The 23496-nt window shown below is 39.7% G+C and overlaps 1 protein-coding gene across 1 annotated transcript; it reads left to right on the plus strand.

Moving 5' to 3' along the window:
• Positions 1 to 729: 729 nt before the first annotated feature.
• CRELD2 (cysteine rich with EGF like domains 2) lies at positions 730 to 23168 on the plus strand. Its single transcript, XM_083365928.1, has 10 exons — positions 730 to 952; positions 3741 to 3823; positions 7391 to 7501; positions 11072 to 11163; positions 13734 to 13910; positions 16453 to 16548; positions 17206 to 17289; positions 17811 to 17906; positions 19580 to 19720; positions 21977 to 23168. The coding sequence occupies exons 1-10, from the start codon at positions 776 to 778 to the stop codon at positions 22027 to 22029; spliced, it is 1110 nt and encodes a 369-aa protein (XP_083222054.1). The 5' UTR covers positions 730 to 775; the 3' UTR covers positions 22030 to 23168.
• The last annotated feature ends 328 nt before the right edge of the window (positions 23169 to 23496 follow it).

Here is a 23496-nt window from a genome sequence, read left to right on the forward strand (position 1 = left end):
TGGCCCTTCCCACCCCTCCTCCTCCTCCTCCCCCTCCTCTCCTCAAAAAGTGGTCTTCGTGAGCCCCGCAAGTCTGCTTCTTAACCTGTTCTCTCTCGTTGCCAAAGTGCAGAGCTACTTTGATCCTTCCCCTTTCTTGGCTGACCTCCGTGCAAGCGTCATGGCATTTTTTTTTGAACGAATCCTCGTTACTGGCAAACTCCCCGAGTGAAATTCGATCCTTGAAAAGAGAGGGAGAAAAGAACGCTCCTCTCGACCGTTCAATGTCCTGCGGGAAGGTTCTTCCCTTTTTTTTGCCTTTTATTATTACGGTGGTTTCTGTTTTATTTCCCCCTTCTTTTATAGGGAGCCAATGGGGACCTTAGTTATCCTAGAAATTGGGAGCTTGGCAGTCGTAATAAATACAAACGAAAGTGTATTGGGCCAGTAACACACTTTCTGCAACCGAACGGGTTTAACATTCACGGGAACGATCTCTTATTTCTTCGCTTTAAAAAAAAAAATTCTAAGGGATGACGTCACAAGCCTGCCCCTGGAACTCCACGTGCATCTATGGTTCAGTTTCTTAGCTCTTCGCTTTCCTTCTTTTACCCCTACGTGGGGTTCTCATTGGCTCGGAGCGTGGCGAGCTGCGATTGGGCCGCGTGCCTGCTTGCTAGCAACGAGGGTCTCCGCTGTGGGCCGAACGATTGGCTGGAGGGGAATGTGGGCGGGTCTAAGACGTAGTTCTGAATGAGCCCGGAGCGGAGCCGGCTTTTGGAGCCTGGGGTGGGGGATGGCGGGGTTCGCCATGAAAGCCGGTCGGGCTGCGTGGAGATGGCTGGAAGCTTTTGCTTTCCTCATCCTGCTGGCTGTCTCCCTCCCGCCCGCGTCGCCGGCTCTGGGCTCCTCTGAGGAGAGGCTCCGGCAGGCCTGCAACACCTGTCGAGGGATCGCCGACCGATTCACTCAGGTGGGAGGCAAGGAAACTCGGTACCTTTTCTCAGCAGCTTTAGGTAGGCAGCTAAGGGTATAAAAAGGAGGGCGGAGGGAGAGACCCTAACTGAGCCCAGCGCTGGGACGCACTTTAAAATAGTCCAAAATACTTGGGCAAGGGTAGGCAACCTCGGCTCTTTTAGGACTCATGGACTTCAACTCCCAGAATTCCTGAGTCAGCTATGCTGACTCAGGAATTCTGGGAGTTGAAGTCCATGAGTCCTAAAAGAGCCGAGGTTGCCTACCCCTGTACTAGGGAGAAAGTTGGCTTTCCCGCCCCCTCATTAAAACTAGTCCTAATTCTAGCACCAATGAGTTTACCCTGTGTGTTGGCTTATTGTTAACAGCATTTATAGTTAGGGGTGAGTCCTAACAGGTTTGTTGTTGTTGTTGTTAGCTGCGAAGTCGTGTCCGACCCATCGCGACCCTATGGACAGTGTTCCTCCAGGCCAGGGGTTTTCAAACTTGGCCCTTTTATGACTTGTGGACTTCAACTCCCAGAATTCCTCAGCTAGCATGCCTGGCTGAGGAATTCTGGGAGTTGAAGTCCACAAGTCATAAAAGGGCCAAGTTTGAAGACCTCTGCTCCAGGCCTTCCTGTCCTCTACCATCTTCTGGAGTCCATTTAAGCTCACGCCTACTGCTTCAGTGACTCCAGCCAGCCACCTCATTCTCTGTCGTCCCCTTCTTCTCTTGCCCTCAACCTTTCCCAGCATTAGGCTCTTCTCCAGCGAGTCCTTCCTTCTCATTAGGTGGCCAAAGTATTTGAGTTTTAGCTTCAGGATTTGGCCTTCTAAAGAGCAGTCAGGGTTGATCTCCTCTAGGACTGACCAGTTTGATCTCCTTGCAGTCCAAGGGACTCACAGGAGTCTTCTCCAGCACCAGAGTTCAAAGGCCTCAATTCTTTGGCGCTCAGCCTTTCTTATGGTCCAACTTTCACTGCCACACATTGCAACTGGGAAGACCATAGCCTTGACTATACGCACTTTTGTTGACAGGGTGATGTCTCTGCTTTTTAGTGTGCTGTCTAGATTTGCCATGGCTTTCCTCCTCAGGAGCAAGCATATTTTAATTTCTTGGCTACGGTGATCTTGGAGCCCAGGAAAATAAAATCTGTCACTACCTCCATTTCTTCCCCATCTATTTGCCAGGAATTGAGAGGGCCAGATGCCATGATCTTGGTTTTCAGCATTAACCCAAAATGTGGTGAGCTTCCTTAACACTTCCTGTGTCCTGTTTTCCACAACAACCCTGTGAGGTGGGTTGAGCTGAGACCGGCCCCAAAATCACCCAGCCGGCTTTCATGCCTAAAGCAGATTGAGACCTCACAGCCTCCTGGTTAATCCTCGACTTATAACCATTCATTTAGTGACCATTGGAAGTTAAAGTGGAAAGAAAAAGTGATGTGACTCTTTTTCACACTTACAACCGGTGCAGCATCCCCCTGGTCATGTGATCAAAAATCAGACAATTGGTAACGCGCCTGTATTTATGACATGACACTTTCTATTGTCATGTGATTATCATTCCCAGCCGGCTTCCCAACAAGCTAAGTCAATGTTGGGAGCTAGGTTTGTTTAACGATGGCATGATTCACTTAGTAATTGTAGTGATTCACTTAACAATTGTGGCAAAAATGTAAAGCAACTCAACTGCCTTGCTTCGCAATGGAAATTTTGGGCTTGATTATGTTCATAAGTAGAGGACTACCTGTACTAGCACCTCTACCAGTTCATCAAACTTGCTCTCATGTTCTAGAAGCATTTCTTTAAAAAAAATCCTTAAATTTTAAAACTTAACAGAAAGCATTTGTAAAAACCCTAACCCTAATTCAATTTTGTGGTGTTACAGATAGGGATATGGCTTTATAGTTAGGCTGGTGCATAAAATATAAAAGTCAGATTCCAACCTTTTAAAAACTCAAACATGTAGTACCTTATGACTTGAGAAAATATTAGTTGAGAACTGTACAAAATTAGAATTCTTTCATATTTGGGATTAATTATTGGAAAGAAAGGGATGCAGTGGCTCAGTGGGTTAGGTCGCTGAGCTTGTCGATCAGAAGGTTGGCAGTTTGGCGGGTCGAATCCCGAGTGCTGCATAACAGAGTGAGTGCCTGTTACTCATCCCAGCTTCTGCCAACCTAGCAGTTCGAAAGCATGTAAAAACGCAAGTAGAAAAATAGGGACCACTACGGTGGGAAGGTAACAGCGTTGTGTGCGCCTTTGACGTCGGTAGTCATGCCGGCCACATGACTACGGAGACGTTCTCGGACAAGCGCTGGCTCTTCGGCTTTGAAACGGAGATGAGCACCGGCCCCTAGAGTTGGAAACGACTAGCACTCATGTGTGGGGGAACCTTTACCTTTACCTATTGGAAAGAAGAGTACTATTAGGTGCATTGACACCAGTGAAATTTTGAATTGCTGTTCCTGATTTCAGGACTTGTATGAGCTTTCAAAAAAGAGTAAATTAATTCATCTGCAAAGTAATACATTTCTGTATTTCATGTACACTTTCTGTAAATATTTCTTACTAGACCTTAATATAGTAAACTGTAAAAATAAAGGGACCTGTTGCTTTCAGATTTCTTTAACCTATTCTTCAGAAACAAGGACACTAAAAATAACATTTGTAATTACAAATATATAATTGATTATAAAGTATAGCGTACTGTAGGGTAGAATATATATATTTAAAACAAATGTCTGCTTTTGGTGGTAAAAACAATATTTTGAAAAATGTCATTTTATCAAACTTCTGCAGGGTCTAACAGACACAGCAAAGAAGAACTTTGGAGGTGGCAATACAGCTTGGGAAGAAAAAACATTATCAAAATATGAATCAAGGTATAGCATATATTATTTTTCTCAATGTGCTAATATGCTTTTCAGTGAGCAAGATACAGTATATTAAGCAGAAATGCTGTTTATTTAGAGTTATGTACCTGACTCTGAAGGTACATAGGATAGCAAACATACATTTCACTTTCATACATATTTAAGTTTGACCCAAGTATCGACATGTAAGCTGGCCCATACTGTAGTTTTACATTCTCAAATCCAACACAAATATCACAGCAACCAGAAAAAAGAGGATTTTTTACATACAAGATACAAGCTTTAAACAAGTCCAGATGTTGCTGTTAGCTGCTGAACATGTCTAAGCCTGGGGTATACCTTTCCTTTAATGTTACTGTGCATAATGCTGCAGTCTGTTTGTTGGTTTGTTAAATTTATTCGTTGACTGTCTCACCATGGGGCTACTCTAGGCGGCTTACAATAAAAATGGGAAAAACGTAAACTTAACAGTAGCAAAGTAATGAAATAATAGAATAATAAAAAGAAAACTGAGTATACAGTGATATGAGAATAAAAGATGGGGAGCTGGGGAAGAGGGAAGCAAGGGGAGAGGTGGAGTTTGCTATCAAGTCTAGCAGCCACTTCGAATGTGGTACTTCCCCATTAGATCCCCAGACCAATCAGCAGAGCCAGATCTTCAGGCTCTTATGGAAGGTTAGGAAGGTGGAGTCAGATCTCATCTTGGAGGGTAGGATGTTCTAAAGAGTGGGCACTATGGTGGAGAAGATTATTCTTCTGGATTCCAATAGTCATTATTCTCTGACAGGATCCACAGTAGGCCCTCCCTGCCAGCACAAATTTATTTATTTTTATTTTATTTTAATCCCATTTATATCCCGCCCTTCTCCGAAGACTCAGGGAGGCTTACAATCTAAAGCACAATGTGCTTAGCAATAGCCTTCATTCTATGTATATACCTGCTTATTAGGGCTTTCGCCCCCCCCCCCAGCGGCATTATTACAAAGTCAGCTTAATTGCCCCCAACAATCTGGGTCCTCATTTTACCTACCTCGGAAGGATGGAAGGCTGAGTCAACCTTGAGCCTGGTGGGATGCGAACCTGCACTAATTGCAGGCAGCTGGTGTTACTTAAGGAGGCATTAGCCCACTGCTCCACCAAGGCTCACAAATGGGGTAGGCTTGTTTTAGCAAGGTGAAACAGTTCATCACATAGCCTGAACCTGCCTCCTCTGCTTGTCCACCAAGTTGGACAGGTTTGGGGACCACTGCTCCAGATGTCTCATAACCTGTTTCAGAACCCTCAGTTCCTCCGTGAATGTTGTGATTCAGGGTCAGCCTGTGGGTTCGGCAGTTGGGTCGGACGACTCAGAGGAGGAGGGGGGTGTTGAAGAGCTTGCTGAGGGGGTTGGAGAGCTTGCTGATGAGAGCCCTCAGCCAGGCCCCTCCCACCTGGTCACGACGGAGACCCAGCTGTGTGAGCCTGACAGCATGGATGAAGATGACCCACAGCTGGCGCTGTTCAAGGACGCCTGACGCAGGAGGCAGTCAATCAGGAGTAAACAGAGGAAGGCAATGGGGCACCTCGGAAGGAGGCAGAGAGAAGCCACGCCCTGAACTGTATAAAAGGGGAATGCATGGGAGGGCTGGTTTGCTGAAGGCAACCGCTTGAATAGCTCCTGTTTCATGGTTTGTGTCTTGTTTGCTTTTGTATCCATAAATTTGGTAGGCTTAGTTCCAGCCTCTTGCCTTCTTGTAAAAGGGGTTGTCCCTGCCTTTTCTGCAGGGCCGATAGCAGGCTGGTACAGAACAGTGAACACAGGGAATGATGGTTGTGAAGTGTTGAGAGAGGTACCATAAATGCAATCCTGTTTAGAGCGTCAGTGGGCTTTTGGTTTCAGCACATTATTAAGGCTTCGGTGGGACCTTGCAGCAAATCCTTAGGATGTCCCCCAGTTCCTTCAGGGACCCATTTATTTCTATCAGTTTCCTTTGCCGGTTTATTTTTAATAGTAATTTTATTAAAGATTACAAATTATAATAGCAAAGGCTAATACAAGTTAAAGGAAAAGAAAAAGCAGAAGATGCAGAAAAGAAAGAAAAAATACCAAATACAAAAAAATTGTAAAGAAATACATAAACAGGTGATTTCCCCTTCATCGCAAGTATGATAGTATCCCGTGTCCCAACTCTTATCTATAAACAAATCTATAAAGCCATTTCAGTCCTGATATAGGCAAAAGTCCACTAAGGTTAAGAGATAGCAGCATACCAATCTTAATGTAGATCAAATAAGCTAACTTCCATTTATTTCTAACCATCTTGATCTTTAGTACCATCAAATAATGTCATAGAAATCCTTTCAGTTGTTCTTTGTCCCTTCTCACAAAATTCTTTAAAAACTTTTTACAAGCCCCTTTTGTAAATCCAATATTTAAAAATGTATCGGGTCACTTTCTTGATTTGCTGTTTGTATGTCCCTATTGATTATTAAGATCTCCCATCAGTTTCTTTTGCTTGTCCAGTGTAACATCTTTTTCCATATCATCCTTGTAGCCTGTCATTTTAAAATCTGCTTTCAAATCAATCTCGATCTTGAAGAAAGATTGTTTTCTGGAATTCTTGTCTGTCCCAGGCCTTATAGTCCTCAAATACCAATCCCATATCTTTAAGAACTATCTGTATTATATCATAATGAACATATATATTTTATCAGTGGTTCTCAGTCACTCAGTATGTATTAAGAGTGGCCTTGGAAAGGATGTTATAGCCTGTAAAGCACTTCCAACCACTACAAAACATTGGTTCCCCGCTGTGTTCTTGTGATTTGGATCTGTGCTTGACAACCTGTTTGCACTTGTGATTGCTATTTGCAATGTTCTCTGCTGGCTTCCCCTGAAAGTCTATGGGGAAATGATTAGGGTTGCAACCTGCTACTGCTTGGTGAAAGCTTCCCTCTTGTCTCCGGGTACTGCCTGAAAGAGCTGTTTAACCTTTCTCACAGCCAGTGGCATAGTACAGTGAAAATATGCAACAAATTCATTGGAGAGTCCCACAAGGACTTGTACTTTCAATTTAATTTATCAGTCTGCTGATAAGGAAAAGAAGATGAAGGTGGCTTGTTGCATTATGTTGGTGTGTCCATTGTAAGTTAGCTGTGTAGCTGAAAGCCTTCCATGCAGGCAGTTTCCTTTAGCTCTTTACAAAGTTTTGCAGTCTTAGGATGCTGAACATGTTATTATAAGCTTAAAATAGTTGATTGATTATTTCTTTGTTTATTTGTTCTTCATGTTTCTAGACAGCCTATGTTCCTACAAGGACATTGTAGTTATAGATTATATAATATTAGAAGTTAATAGCAACACTGTTGATTTTTTTAGACATGGGTTTTAATTTTTATAGACCAGGGGTCGGCAACCTCGGCTCTTTTATGACTCGTGGACTTCAACTCCCAGAATTCCTGAGCCAGCTATGCTGGCTCAGGAATTCTGGGAGTTGAAGTCCACGAGTCATAAAAGAGCCGAGGTTGCCGACCCCTGTTATAGACACTTCAGGCAGAATTCAGTAAATCAACTCTTTGGTTGTTGTTTTTCTCTAGTGAAATTCGTCTTGTAGAAATTATAGAAAATCTGTGTGACAGTAGTAACTTTGAATGCAACAACATGGTAGAGGAACATGAAGAACATATAGAAAATTGGTGGTTCAAGTGGTAAGTAAAACTACAATAATACTTATTTAAATATTGGCTGTAAGAAGTGCATGGTAAAGGTAGGAATTTTTTTAAACATATAATCTAAAGTAGTATTAAATGCATTAAAAGTCCATTTTAAGCTGTAGTTTGATAACATATTTTCTCATTTTGTTGTTAACTTGATAAGGCATGCTTATTTGCTATATACTTTAGTTAAACCAACCTGAGTAGGATAAATTTGTTGTTGCTGCAGAATTTGTGTTGTGCCAATGGTTTTAAAATGTATAAAACTATTTTCAAAGATCTTGTGCAGTATAAAAGTAGATTGCATTTAGTGCAGCTATTTCCCCCCTCTTTCTCCCTCCACCTTGTTAAACAGTAGTAGATTATTCAGTGCCCTACAGAATGTTTGGACTGCTACTTCCATAATTCTTCAGCAATGACCATGCCAAAGCATCTGAAGGGTATCTGGTTGGCTATATCCATTTAGGGTGCAAACATCTAAACAAGGCAGGTGCTTTATGAATGACCCAGTATAGTGAAAGTATACATCACCTTCGTTGGAGTGTCCCGTTGAGACATATATTTCCAATTTATCAGTCTGCTGATAAGGAAAAACAAATAACGACGGCTTATCGTGTTAAGTTGATATGTCCATTGTAGGTAGACTACCCTGAATTTTTGCATCATCGGTGGATGGATATAATCATTCTGGAAGTTTTGTAAGCAAACTTCAATATCCTGCAGAAGCCTGGCATATTCTTTTATTAGTGGCATTTTGTATTGAGATTTCAATAATTGTTGCTAGACATGGTTGCTAGATGCTACAGTAATGCACGTGATAAGCATTCCAGACATTATTTCCTAGGATTCCATGATAAGGTTCTTGTTAATTCCAGATCACATCTGCTCCATTTGCAACTAAAGAAGAGAATTTATCTAACTACCAGCCCTGACAGCACTACCTGGGATCAGAAGGGCAAGTTGTTCTTCCTTGTATATCATCACTTAGCTGCAAATCCAACAAACCAGTTTCCGGTCCTGAGATATAGCTTACATTTTGCTCAGTAATTTTTATTGAATACATACGTTCAGGGTTTTGGTGTGTGTTTGTGTGGAACTAATTTGTTCTTTTACACATTTGTAATGATACCTTAAGGGACGCGGTGGCTCAGTGGGTTAGGACGCTGAGCTTGTCGATCAGAAGGTCGGCAGTTTGGTGGGTCGAATCCCGAGTGCCGTGTAACAGAGTGAGCGCCTGTTACTCGTCCCAGCTTCTGCCAACCTAGCAGTTCAAAAGCACGTAAAAAATGCAAGTAGAAAAATAGGGACTACTATGGTGGGAAGGTAACAGCGTTCCGTGTACCTTTGGCATCTAGTCTTGCCGGCCACATGACCACGGAGACGTTCTCGGACAAGCGCTGGCTCTTCGGCTTTGAAACGGAGATAAGCACCGGCCCCTAGAGTTGGAAACGACTAGCACGCATGTGCGGGGGAACCTTTACCTTTAATGATACCTTGCCCTTGATTAGTGATCCCTGGTTAAGTTAGGTTAAAGCCTCTCCCTTGTCTTCTTCTGATGATTTTGAACTTAATGACGTTTCCATAGACTCCACTGAGAGACAAAGGTCTTCCCATGTAAGATCTCTAGCTGTTGTTTTCTGGTAAAACTCTGCCGTTAAAGATTCTTATGCTAAATAAGAGGAGGTTGTCAGTTGCCTCCATCTGCTGCTGCATAGCTGCTGAAAACTTCAATCATGTCTTAAATATGAGAGGGGTTGAAAAGATACTATGACTTTCTCCTCAAATGAAAGTGTCAACAGTTACTAATGATCAGATTGTAGCTTCAATTTAAAGTCCCTTTATTCTTTAAAAAAAAATCTCCTGGACCCAGCCCTTTTTCTTTTTGCCTGAAAACCTCTGAAATATTATATTCTCTCCCACTTTCTTGCTGTTCTTAGGTCAAAGTTCCATAATTTGGTTTCTCTGCTCAGTTTATATACTATAGATCAGACATGTCAAACACAAGGCCCGGGGGCCAGATCAGGCCCGCAAAGTGGTTTCATGTGGCCCGCAAAGCCATCCTGGAAACAGTGAGGGAACAGCCCCCACTGCCTTGGCCCTGGCCCAGAGACCCTCCTTCTGCCAGAGACCCTCAGATCTGTCCCACTCCTGCCCAGGCCCCCATAGGCACCCTTGATGCGAACGATGTAGAACTGGCCACGCCCACCCAGTAGGCCATACGCACTCTAGCCACGTCCACCCAGTAGGCCACGCCCACCCTGGCCATACCCACCCGGCCCCCTGAGGGCAACCGCAATGCTGATGCGGCCCTCAATGAAATTGAGTTTGACACCCCTGCTATAGATAGTCACTCCAAACAGCAAGAATGGGATATATAAATTTAACAAATAAATGAAAATATTGTTGATACTAAAGGTATATCTTTTCACTGCTAACTCCAGCTTTCTGCTCTTTCATTGTCCTTTTTAACTTTGCTGCCATTTTTCTCAGGTAATAATTTTAGTCTGCTGCACTTCTGTAGCCTGACAGGGCTTTATTCCAAGATCTCTGAAGTATGATAGCTAGTACGGTTAACCTCCTAGTTGTAGAGTTAGAGTTATGCCTAACTTTGATGCTTAGAGTTAGGGCTTAGATCAAATACTGCAACGGGTAGGTTGCAAATGGATGCAAACAGAGTTCAGTCAGCAATTGAGAATACAAGCTGCCATTAGCACCAATCAAAATTCAGTCTCACTATCCACTGTTTGTCATGGTTTTGTTTTGTTTTGTTTTTAAAAAATATGGCTGGAAATAATGATGGGTCTAGCTCAGGGGTCGGCAACCTCGGCTCTTTTATGACTCGTGGACTTCAACTCCCAGAATTCCTGAGCCAGCATAGCTGGCTCAGGAATTCTGGGAGTTGAAGTCCACGAGTCATAAAAGAGCCGAGGTTGCCGACCCCTGGTCTAGCTTAATGTCCAGGTGAGTAATTATAGCATCTGATGCTTTGGTAGAAAATTGTAGTGAAAGTTCTCAAAAATAATTACACACAACTGACCAGTGCAGGTACAGCTTTAATAGTTGTGGTACAATGTGTTTCTTGCACCAAGGGAAGTAAGGTTAGCTGGTCATTTTGCTCCCCTTAAAAAGTAGGTTATGCTGCAGTTAAAAGATCAAGCATAATAATTTAAGACATTAGATTCTTAAACAGTTAAGAGTTGTTTTACAAATTTTCCCGTTCTCAAATGAATTGGTTTGTTATAATGAGGTAGGAAACAGTTGTACTGTAATACCCTGGTTCATTTGTTCAATTGCCAATTGCTCACTTCTTTATTCTGGATCAGGAGACCAAGTTGTACGTGTAGGATGCTACAGGTTGAAATGGCAGAGCAAAAATGGCTGACAATTCATAATATGTACACATCTTACATGGTGTTTATATTATTGCCTTTTGGAATTTAATGGCAATTTGTAATTGATCTCTTGATCTCTTTTTGCAGAAATTAATGTTGGTGTGTAACTTGCACAGATCAGCATGAAAGTTATGAACAGATGTTATCTTTATGAATTATTTTATTCTTACAGGAAGAAGAAATACCCTGATTTGTTTAAGTGGCTATGCATTGGAACAGTTGAAGTTTGCTGCCCTGCTGGAACACATGGACCAGACTGTGTTGGTAATTAAACTTGAATAGATAAATATTGGAGTATTTCAGATTAGTAGAACTGAGAAGTTTTAATATAGATAATTAAGCTTCATTTATGCCATCAATGTTGTGAATTCTGCAGAAAATCAGGTTTTTGTCTAGAGACAGGATAGACAATGAAAGTAATTGAATGGAATCAGTTAGATGAACTGCTTTAAATACGTTTTGGAAGGATTATAAAGGATGCAATAAATAGCTAGATTTCTAATAATAGCCTTATTTAAGAGCAAGGGGTCAAGTCAGATATATCACTAGATGTTTTATGTTCTATACTAAGATGAGGGAGCTGGATTTTTTAAAAAATATTTCGTTAGTTTTCCTATGCTTGTGGAGCAAAAGAAGAAAGCAGTATTAAAAATGACATGTTACTGAACAGTTACAAGATAAGGGGTGGGATAAGTGAATAAACATTGGAGTTATCCAATGGGAAGATATGTAGGATTATTTACTGTATCTATATGGCCACCCATCTCACATGCCAACTATTGAAGCCAAATATAAAAACCAGATAAACAATTAACATAAGTAAAATCAAAATTGCAAGAGGGTTAATTAGAATGTCATATGTGGTACAACCAATGTACGGGTTCTCTGTTGTCAGCAGATCTGCAGTCCTGTTTAAAACAACATTTTTGAAGGCTTTGCAAAAGTCCACAAAGGTTGGGATAACTTCACTTCAGATGGAGTGATGATCCAGAGGGCAGGTTGCCATAGCAGAAAAGGCTCGTCTCCTGGGTCCATCAGATGGAGCTCCATAGCAGCCTGCTTCTTCTAATGACCCTGCTAGGATGAATAGAATTGGTGAAAGGTTATCCCTTAGATAACGTGGCCCCCTGCTCTGTAAAGGCTTTAAAGCCAGCACCTTGAATTGTTTCTGAAAGCAAACCAGCAACCAGTGCAGCTCGTGGAGCAGACATATAAAAAGGTCCTTCTAGGAACACCATGACTCCCTATGCATTTTGCACCAGCTGAAGCTTCTAGATAGTGTTCAAGGGCAGCCCCATGTGTAGCACGTCCCCCCCTCTGGACCCAATCAGCTCTTGGTAATATGTATCATGTCAGCCTCTCATCTGCAGTTAAATCACAGATGAGGGAGGCTTTATTATAGGCTAACCTGGTGTTCAGTAGCAGCACCCAAAAGCCAGGGCCTCTAAAAGTCTGCTAATCAGCAACTTGGCTTGAAGCTTACGAGTCAGAATATAAAGAGCGAACAAGGCGCTGGGCTGCTGTTCCCTGAGAGTAGGCTGTCCCCGGCCTTCCACCACATCTTGCACCTTACCCTCCTATATTTGTCAGCACCATGATGTTCTGTCCTGACCACATCCCACCCCTAGTTCTCAACACACCCTGCCCCATGCCCACCAATTTTCAAAATGGGGGATCTCCAGGTTGCCTTTCTATGATCACTCATTTTATCCAAAGAGAGGAGAGAACTGAATTCTCCAGGCACATCAGCTTGTGCTCTCAGTGCTATGGAAGACTCAGAAGAACTGCTTCCCTTCCAGAACTAATCAGTCATTGGCTCTCCAACCAACTGCTCTAACCGTCAGGCCAGGGTCACCCTCCAATCCACCCTACACACACACACACACACACACACAATTCCCCATGGCTCTCACCTGCGAGAGAATGGTTGTTTTCTAACAGGAGGAAACCCTGTACTTTTCAGGATATGGCTTCTACAGTCAAAGACCAGAGACAAGGGGGATGAACTGTGCCAGCCTTCTGGTACCACAACATTGCTGCCCCTTACTCCTCAGCCAGTACATTCCTTCTGTTTCCCCAAAGGGGAACAGGCAGTCCTCAAAGTCCTGATTCGCTTCGTGGTCAGTTTTGTGATCTAATGATTAAAAAAAATGCTGCATCCTCCTTCAGCACAGGTCATGTTGTTACAACAGTGCAGAAACACACCTGAGCAACTCTTATCTTTGCCAGCAATGCAAAGTCACTTTTAGTCTCCGGCCTGCTGGCAGAAAGCTCCCACTGTCACAGCCTCCCAAACTTCCAGTGGTAATGTTGTGCATTGTTCCCATAGTTTTTCCTTCCCTAGATGGACAAACAGTGGCAAACTCCCTGTGACAAAACTCCTCACAGCAGCCCCCACAAAGTTCCCACTGTTGATAAAAGTCTGAGCCAGACACTATTTCACCCCTTCAATATCAGTTGCCTGAGAAGGAGTTCAACATACACGCTCCAAATCAGATTTGAGAGAATCCAAAAGAAGGACAGGTAGGTCCCAATGCTAGTGCTTCTAACCAATCAACATGTTTTTACAACTTTACAACTCTGAGCATCATTTTATATATTGAGGAGTAGGAGTAAATTTTTCCCTTCTTGTCAGAGCCTGCAAGTGGTTATTAAGCATGTTTGAATATTTCTGACCCTTTTGGTTAAAACAAAGATGAAATTTCTTGACGGGTTTCCTATTCATCGTGAAACGTGCAAATAACTGCTAAGACTTAAGTTACAGCAAGAGAAATGGCAACAGACATTTTGTTTTACCTATGAGGTGAAGGTTAACATGTTCTACTTATTTGAAGCTTGTCGTGGGGGATCAGAAAGGCCTTGCCATGGAAATGGTGATTGTGATGGAGATGGTACTAGAGCTGGTGATGGATCATGCAAGTGCCAAAAGGAGTATCAAGGAGAATTCTGTTTGGACTGTTCTGATGGATACTACAACTCTTATAAAAATGATACACATTCTGTTTGCACAGGTATGTTTACATGCTTTCATAGTATTCAGTGTGATTGATTAAATTAGCATCTTTGCCTTCATACATTCGTACACTTTGTAGTAAATATTTGCTGGATATTGAATATACATGTAATTATTATACAAGATGATAAAGTGAGTACATAAATCCAACAGTTCCATTTAAGTCAATTTTATTAATTTCTTTTGCTTAGGAAACTTAACTTGTGTTATTGAGCACAACAAATGTGGTATAGTACTGTAGAGCCTAATTATCATTTCAGTTTGTATAGTAGCTACTGGTTACAATGTTATGGTGACTTAGCCATGTATTATTTATTTATTTATTTATTTATTTATTTATTTATTTGATTTGTATACTGCCCTTCTCCCCAAGGACTCAGGGCGGTGAACAGTGACATAAATATCAAAAATGTACAAATACAGAAATTGAAAATAAGTTAAACCCTAATGCCCAAATGCAGAAGATAAGTTACATTAAAACAATAATTAAAACAGAACCCGTCAGACCAGACCGGATTGTTCAAACAGATAGGTTTTTAGGTCGCGTCGGAAGGAGCGAAGGTCGGGAGCCATCCGGAGCTCAACCGGTAAACGGTTCTATAGGTCCGGCGTGCCCACAGAGAACGCCCTCCCCCTGGGAGCCACCAGACGGCATTCTCCGAACGGCGGCACCCTTAGGAGGCCTTCTCTGTGGGAGCGCACTGGGCGGAGGGAGCTTGACGCTGGCAGCAGGTGATTCCTAAGGTACTCCGGACCCATGCCATGTAGGGCTTTGAAAACCATTACCAGCACCTTGAATTTAATAGGCAAGTAGGCAATATCAATTTACTGTAATTAATTGTGCTAGTGATAGTTTTATATATTTCTAAAATATAACCTTTGATTTAAAAAAAACTCCTCATATACCTGGTTTTGAGATTCATCGCAAATAGGAGAATATATGACGTTTAGGATTGAACTGTAGAGTCTTTTGTGCCCTCTGAGCTTGTTTGCTTACATTTCATTATGAACTAGATGACCCCTGTTTATGTACACTGTCTTGTCCTGCCAGTGTTGGTGAGGATGTGGTTTTCTCCTTGATAGATTAAGTTAAGCTCAGAGAGCACCAAGGACCCCCTGTATTGTTTTCTGCTTTATTGTTTATCTGGTATTAATCCTTGTTTGTCTTGGTATTGGCTACTGGAGGGGATGTGTTTTGGTCCCCAAAATAAAAGTAGGTAATGAGGCAGAGAATGATGAGTTCCATGATTCTTGTATTTTGATCTTAACTGTATTTGGCTACACCAGGTTTTTTGTATGTTCTGGAGTCATGGTTTGTTTCAGTTGCTCCTTGAGGTTATCTATGCTGGTATTTATTTATTTAGTTTGAAGTGAGCATTCGTGATCATCAGCCAACTTTTAAGACTGAAATATTGAGTTAACATAAAGAAGAACTGTTTTGCCTATGTGATTTATTTATTTTATTATTAATATTTTCAGAAAGTTCTAATTTGGTTGGATTTGTACCTATCAATTTGAAAATATGTCACAAATACTTATGAACATTAAGGATCTGCACAGTGTTGTAAGAGTATTGATCCCCAAACAATTTAGAGTGTCAAATTGACAGAAAGGGTAATAGTTCATAGATAGCCTACATTGGGAAATAACTTGTGTATAAGTCACAGGTAGCATACATCATGAATAATTGAGACCATGAATTTATCTTTTCTGTGCTGAAGGCCTGAACTTTTAGCAATAAAAAGAGTAAGAATGACATGGTCATCCTATATTGAAACCGTTGTGTGCACACAACACACATAACATAGCACAACAGACAAACATATCTGAAAAGAGAGATACATACATACAGTGAGGGAAATATTATTTGATCCCCTGCTGATTTTGTATGTTTGCCAACTGACAAAGAAATGATCAGTCTATAATTTTAATGATAGGTTTATTTTATTCTCACTATTATAGCCTACCATTAAAATTATAGACTGATCATTTATTTCTCAGTGGGTAAACATACAAAATCAGCAGGGGGTCAAATAATTTTTCCCTCACTGTACACAGATGTGTTTTATTCTCCCTCCCCCCTCCCCATTTTGGTCCTGTTTAATAAAAACAAAAACAGGAAGGCAAGACAATGGAAAAAGAGGAGGATCACAGTGGCTCAGCTTCCATGAGCTTCTACCAAGTGTTCTGGAGGTGCGACTGGGACGTCTGTCTTGAGCTGATATGAATAAAGAATCCTGACTGAGATAGAGTGGGAGGAAAGAAAGCAAATTATGCTGTACATAACAAAGCAGAGAAGAGTTTAAAAACAGTGAGCAAGAAAGAAAGAGCAAAGTTGATCCTTTTCCCCCCCTGTATATTTTTTGAGCTTTAAACAGAGCTGTAACATTCCTATTCCAGAAATGACTCAGAAATGAAAATAAAATCTGGGGAAAAAGCAATATTTTGTACAATTGCTTTGTTTTTTTTTGTTTCAGTTGCAAACTTTTTAAAGTTATATATGTCTATAACAATCTTGCACATGTTGCTTCTCTTAATAGCTTGTCATGATTCATGTAAAACATGTACTGGAGCAACCAATAAAGACTGTAAAGATTGTAAAGAAGGTTGGCTCAGAAATGAAGAAGACTGTGTGGGTAAGAATGGCTATGCGATGCTTTTTTTAAAAAAACACCTGCCAAATAATTTATTAATCTAAAGGATGAATGATTATCTTCTCCTTCTTACATTCACTACAGTTATTTCTATAGTGCATTTCTTCATACCTCAAGAAGGAAAGTTCTTAAATAAAGCAAAATTGTAGATCTGTAGCTCATTCATGTCAAATTCTCTCAACTCTGCACTTTGTAAGATAATAGCTTGTATTTTTCAATGATAAATAAATTCAATTCTTTAATGGTTAACTATCTAGTTTTAAAATAAAGGCAAAGATGGGAAGAGAATGTATTATTAAATGATCTGCAGTTTTATTCATTAAATATTGAGGAACGGATACATTCACATACTATAACCATAATTTGTTAAGCAGCCAGAACTAGTTTTGCAGATAAGAGAAGTCTTCACAGTTTATCAGCCTATTTCTGATTTATTTTGCCTCCTTTTCCACTATTCCTGTTTGTGGAACATTTTGTTCTTAGAAAAGAAAGAAGGTGGACAAAGATGATTTAACATTTGATTAAATGTAATACAGTACAATCTATATTTCAACACTGTCTTGCATATCAAAAAAATTTTAAGTTTTGAACTTTTCCATTTCTCTGGCTGTAACCTTTAATGTGGGTTTATTTTTTTAGATGTGGATGAATGTGCAGTAGAAGAATCTCCTTGTAATTCTGATCAATATTGCTTGAACACAGATGGTTCTTTCTCCTGCAAAGGTTTATTTTTTTAGAATTTCTAAATAAATCTTAATACATGGAATGCTTATTTGTTCTTCATGAATAACAAAAGTGCCAACTGGTTGTTAGAAATTAAATTCTAAAAATGATTAGTGGATATTCACTTAATTTCAAATTTAAATGTAATTTGTATTTGACGTTTAAGGCTTCACATTGCATTCTGACTTTCCTAATATGTTCGTTAAATTAAAAATATTTCAATGGGGGAACATGGCTGAGGACCCAACTTAATGCAAATATTTTTATACAAATACCTTAGTCATGAGTGTTAACTATTGCCTCATTAATTGTGTGTCTATTAATTTTACATGTTCTCTAGCTAACCTTGCCTATTTGTTATGTTAAATGTAATAACATGCTACTATATATAAACATGGAGCAAACTCCACACTCACCCCAGTTATGTTACCTCGTTGTGTAATGAAATGTCTCCAAAGAAATAATTAAGCTCAAAGAGACCAAGAACTCCATTGTAATGGCATTCCTATTTTACATTTTAGCATGTGATCTCAGCTGCTTGGGATGTACAGGAGAAGGGCCTAATAAATGTAAAAGCTGTGTAACTGGCTACGAAATGAAAGAAGAAACGTGCACAGGTTAGATCATTATAATGTCATGGATATACAACAATTTTGAAACGGTTAATATAATTTAATAATTCACCTGCATACAGGGAGTGCAGAATTATTAGGCAAATGAGTATTTTGACCACATCATCCTCTTTATGCATGTTGTCTTACTCCAAGCTGCATAGGCTCGAAAGCCTACTACCAATTAAGCATATTAGGTGATGTGCATCTCTGTAATGAGAAGGGGTGTGGTCTAATGACATCAACACCCTGTATCAGGTGTGCATAATGATTAGGCAACTTCCTTTCCTTTGGCAAAATGGGTCAAAAGAAGGACTTGACAGGCTCAGAAAAGTCAAAAATAGTGAGATATCTTGCAGAGGGATGCAGCACTCTTAAAATTGCAAAGCTTCTGAAGCGTGATCATCGAACAATCAAGCGTTTCATTCAAAATAGTCAACAGGGTCGCAAGAAGCGTGTGGAGAAACCAAGGCGCAAAATAACTGCCCATGAACTGAGAAAAGTCAAGCGTGCAGCTGCCAAGATGCCACTTGCCACCAGTTTGGCCATATTTCAGAGCTGCAACATCACTGGAGTGCCCAAAAGCACAAGGTGTGCAATACTCAGAGACATGGCCAAGGTAAGAAAGGCTGAAAGACGACCACCACTGAACAAGACACACAAGCTGAAACGTCAAGACTGGGCCAAGAAATATCTCAAGACTGATTTTTCTAAGGTTTTATGGACTGATGAAATGAGAGTGAGTCTTGATGGGCCAGATGGATGGGCCCGTGGCTGGATTGGTAAAGGGCAGAGAGCTCCAGTCCGACTCAGACGCCAGCAAGGTGGAGGTGGAGTACTGGTTTGGGCTGGTATCATCAAAGATGAGCTTGTGGGGCCTTTTCGGGTTGAGGATGGAGTCAAGCTCAACTCCCAGTCCTACTGCCAGTTTCTGGAAGACACCTTCTTCAAGCAGTGGTACAGGAAGAAGTCTGCATCCTTCAAGAAAAACATGATTTTCATGCAGGACAATGCTCCATCACACGCGTCCAAGTACTCCACAGCGTGGCTAGCAAGAAAGGGTATAAAAGAAGGAAATCTAATGACATGGCCTCCTTGTTCACCTGATCTGAACCCCATTGAGAACCTGTGGTCCATCATCAAATGTGAGATTTACAAGGAGGGAAAACAGTACACCTCTCTGAACAGTGTCTGGGAGGCTGTGGTTGCTGCTGCACGCAATGTTGATGGTGAACAGATCAAAACACTGACAGAATCCATGGATGGCAGGCTTTTGAGTGTCCTTGCAAAGAAAGGTGGCTATATTGGTCACTGATTTGTTTTTGTTATGTTTTTGAATGTCAGAAATGTATATTTGTGAATGTTGAGATGTTATATTGGTTTCACTGGTAAAAATAAATAATTGAAATGGGTATATATTTGTTTTTTGTTAAGTTGCCTAATAATTATGCACAGTAATAGTCACCTGCACACACAGATATCCCCCTAAAATAGCTATAACTAAAAACAAACTAAAAACTACTTCCAAAAATATTCAGCTTTGATATTAATGAGTTTTTTGGGTTCATTGAGAACATGGTTGTTGTTCAATAATAAAATTAATCCTCAAAAATACAACTTGCCTAATAATTCTGCACTCCCTGTATTGTTAAATTTCATTTTACCATACATTTTTGTAGATGTAGATGAGTGCTCACAAACTGAAGGAGTGTGCACAAGAGAAAATACCAATTGTGTTAATACTCCAGGAGGTTACAAATGTATCTGCTCAGAGGGCTTTGAAGACAAAGATGACATCTGTGTTCCATCTATCAAAGCAGGTGAGTGGTCATCTTTCCAGTGGGATTTAGTGGGAAGAGTGGTGTAGTAATAATTACTGATCCAAAGAAAGTTTCAATGTTCTTATATTTCTCTTAATTTTTTTTTTTTTTACATTTCAACCCGATCACTATATTTTCTAATTGATTCCTGGTATCTTATCTATTATGATAGATAGATAGATAGATAGATAGATAGATAGATAGATAGATAGATAGATAGATAGATAAGATATAGATATAGATATAGATATAGATATAGATATAGATATAGATATAGATAGTTTTTATAGGATTAGGAATAAGGTGGGGTTGGGGTTAGGGTTTTTTAAAAAATATTTAGCAAACAGCATAATGTCTGGGTTCATGTATTTTAAAAACCTCAATGAGTAGTAGTTAATTATCATAAACAATATGTTAATCACTCAATGGTCTTCTTGCTAATATATATTCAAAGTTCCATATCACATTCCTTTCTCTCTAACTTGTTTTTCTAGCCATTGATAGAAGTTATCCCATGTTCTAAAGTACACTGAGTCTTCTTTCTCTCTTATCTTTAAAGTCAATCTGTCCATTTCTGCACACTCTAAAATTTTCTTAATTCTTCTTCAGTTGGTAAATTTTCATTTTCCCAATGTCGGGCAAATACAATTCTTGCTGCAGTTAGTACACGTAGAGTTAAATATATAGTCTTTCTCATAATTTTCTCCCATTATCCGTAACAAAAATAATTCTGGCTTAAAGTCTATTTGTTTTTTAGTCATTTTCTCCAACCATAAATATATTTTTAACCAAAATCTTTTTGCTTTAGGGCATGTCCATCAGATATGGTAATAAGTACCTGGTCTTTGCATTTCCAACATTTGTTTGAAATATTTTTAAACATACTTGCTAATCTCACTGGTGTCATCTGCCATGTGTAAAACATTTTATATAAGTTTTCTTTATATGCCACTGCTTTAGTTAGCATTTTTTCCCCATAACTTTTGCCAGTTTTCTAATTCTCTATTATATCCAAAGTTCTTTGCCCATATTATAATTGTTTCTTTTACTTTTTCTTCCTACATATTTAAGATATCTTTATAGGTCACAACTTTGTCGTAATTAATTAAATTTGGGTAAGCAAATGCTTCCATTGTTGAAAGCCACCCAGGTATCTTGATATAAATTTTCGCTTTTATTTTTTTTCCATTCTAAAAGAAGTTCATTTCTTATAAAGTGTATTTGAAAGTATCTGTAAATTTTATGCTTCCCATACTACAGAAAGGCATGCCAACCAATTTGTAGGTCTAGATATAATAGTCTTTTGTCTCTAAGCATTATCCATTCTTTAAGCCATGTTAAAATAGTTTCTTGGTAGTATAAAATCCAGTTCGGCAGTCCAAATCCTCCACTTTCTATTCCTGGTATCTTTGTTGGTGTTAAACGAAGTCAGAAAGACCAAATCCTGCCATGAAACCCATCAGTAATTTTGTACTAATAATTCTGTCAACCTACCGGTAAGTTGGCTTTTTCCAGCCTGCTGTTCTCCAGCTAGAGTGGGAATTTTGAGGTTGGTCATCCAACATAGAAGGCACCACATTAAGAAGACAGATTGGTAAATGCTGAAATAAGGTTGAGAACAAAAGCAAGAGTTGGGCTGAGAAGATTGTGTCATGCAATATAACAGACTAGTATCTACCAAAAGGAGTAGGGCTAGCGATTCAGCTCTCCAAATTTATTTAAGCCATGACTGAATCTCAGCTGAGGTACAGTCAAGTTCAGCTGGAGAAGTGTATTAGCAATGGAGCAAAGAATTCATAGAAAGGATTTCAGAAACTTAGATTGTACAATCTGTAAGTACAGACATCCTCGTAGATGCAACATTGTGAGCTATATAACAGAATACTTACTGATGACAGTATGTATTCCTAGCTGAATTATTCTCTTAGTACTCATGTATTGGATTGACATTCATATAGTTTTAAAAAAGAGAATATGTAAATATACTGGCTGCTTTAAAAAATTACAACATGACCCCCACCTTATGCACAATATTTCATGTGCTTTTAAGAGCTTCCATTTTTTGCTTCCAGCACAAGAATAGACAAGGTCTCTCTGGAATGGTATCTTGCCAACATAAATAAAAATAGACCACTGCCCTCCCTGAGTGTATCAATACACTTTCTACACAAGCAATGGAACTTCTGAATACTAGGTAATAGCAGTAGTGTGACTGCGTAGGAGTTATATTTAATTAAGATTCATTCATTTTGACAGAAGAGAAAACATCAGCAAATATAAGTTCACCTGATACCCATGAAGACTTATGATCTACATTCCAAGATGAGACATCGATATCTAACCCTTAAGTTATTGAACTGAAAAACCACTACCCAAGGTGATATGTAAATGGTGTTTATATGTGCAGGTTGCCAGTATGATTCTCTTTGGAAGTGAATGATAAATTGTACTTAAAATTGCATTTCTGTACAAAGTAAGAACAATGACTACTTTTTATACAGGCGTTATAATATCCTAGTATAAGTGACTAGTGACATTTGCTTAAATCAAATGGATTGTGCCCATTTCAGCACTATTTGTTATTTGTGGAACAATAGAAAAGTACTTGGCAAACAAAAGACTTTTAGATGTGGACTTTTTAAATGCCTTTTTAATGTTGGTAAAAGAAGGCTGGCGTTTGGGGGAAAAAATGTGTAAAATCTGATGGTCAACTTTGTCATTAAAGATTTATTGTGTCTGCTTTGTATTTTCGGTAGGCTTTGTGTGATGGTGTTCATTTTTAGTTCTCAAAATCATGTTTATGTGTCTAAGGCTATTATTCATCATTGGTAGCTCATGATACCAATGTACCTCATGTTTTATATTGTGAAAATGGCAGTTCTAAATTTCTATTGGAATAAACCTCTGTCCATCATAATAGAAGAAATTATAATCTTTAGGAACAAATGACTACCTAACTCTTGGTTACATCCATTAAGTTAGAAAACAGAATGTGATATACCTTAATTTTCAATTGCCTTTGCACTTTAAAAGAAAGCGTGTAAATGAATTGTGAATTAAGGTAAGTAATCATCAAAAATCATCAAAAATTTACAATTCCACAAAAAGATTTTCGATGTGTTTAAATAAGGTATATTTAGATTCATAGTGAAGTCTAATACAGGAACATCATCATCTTTAAGAAATTAAGTAAGCTGTTTATGTGATCAAAGAGCTAAGCCAACTTTGTTCATGCAGCCAGCTGTACGAAATCATTAAAATGCTCCTAGAAGGCCAGTTGTCAGCTCATGTGTCCTCTGAATCATTGGCCTGCTTCTGGTGCAGCATTTTTATGCCTGGAGATCACATCTGGACTTTGTGACCTGCGTTGGGAATGCAAGATGAGTAGCCGGATCTATACTTTGGGCCCTTGGGGGCTGTATTGTGGGAAGGAGATTGTAGGTAGAAATGGATACTGTAAAGCATGTGAAGTCATAAAAAAGCCTGTTTTGTTCCTTTGCCAAACCCTAACCCACAAAATCTTCAAGCCTTAATATACACTTTTCAGCTATTCTGAGAAATGGGGAAAAACATTCCGTCACGTTCTGTATTGGGAGCAAATGAGACGTTGGAGTGCCATAAATCAGCTCTGTGCTTCAGATAAATATGGTAAATGGTGAAATGCTTGTCCAATTTACATTATGATATATACATGATCAAGATAAAGGGATACACTGTTCCAGACGAAGCAGAGGTAACTCATCGGTCTAAACGACGCCACTGTCTTACACAATTGG

Source organism: Vipera ursinii, assembly GCF_947247035.1.
Source record: "Vipera ursinii genome assembly, chromosome: 6".
Classification (NCBI taxonomy): Eukaryota; Metazoa; Chordata; class Lepidosauria; order Squamata; family Viperidae; genus Vipera; species Vipera ursinii.

Bases quoted from the DNA above. Each gene is read 5' to 3' on its own strand.
- CRELD2 (XM_083365928.1), top strand. From the start codon at position 776: ATGGCGGGGTTCGCCATGAAAGCCGGTCGGGCTGCGTGGAGATGGCTG. The intron at 13,911-16,452 runs GTATGTTTACAT...TTCTCTTAATAG, and splicing joins TACACATTCTGTTTGCACAG to CTTGTCATGATTCATGTAAA. The intron at 19,721-21,976 runs GTGAGTGGTCAT...TCATTTTGACAG, and splicing joins TGTTCCATCTATCAAAGCAG to AAGAGAAAACATCAGCAAAT.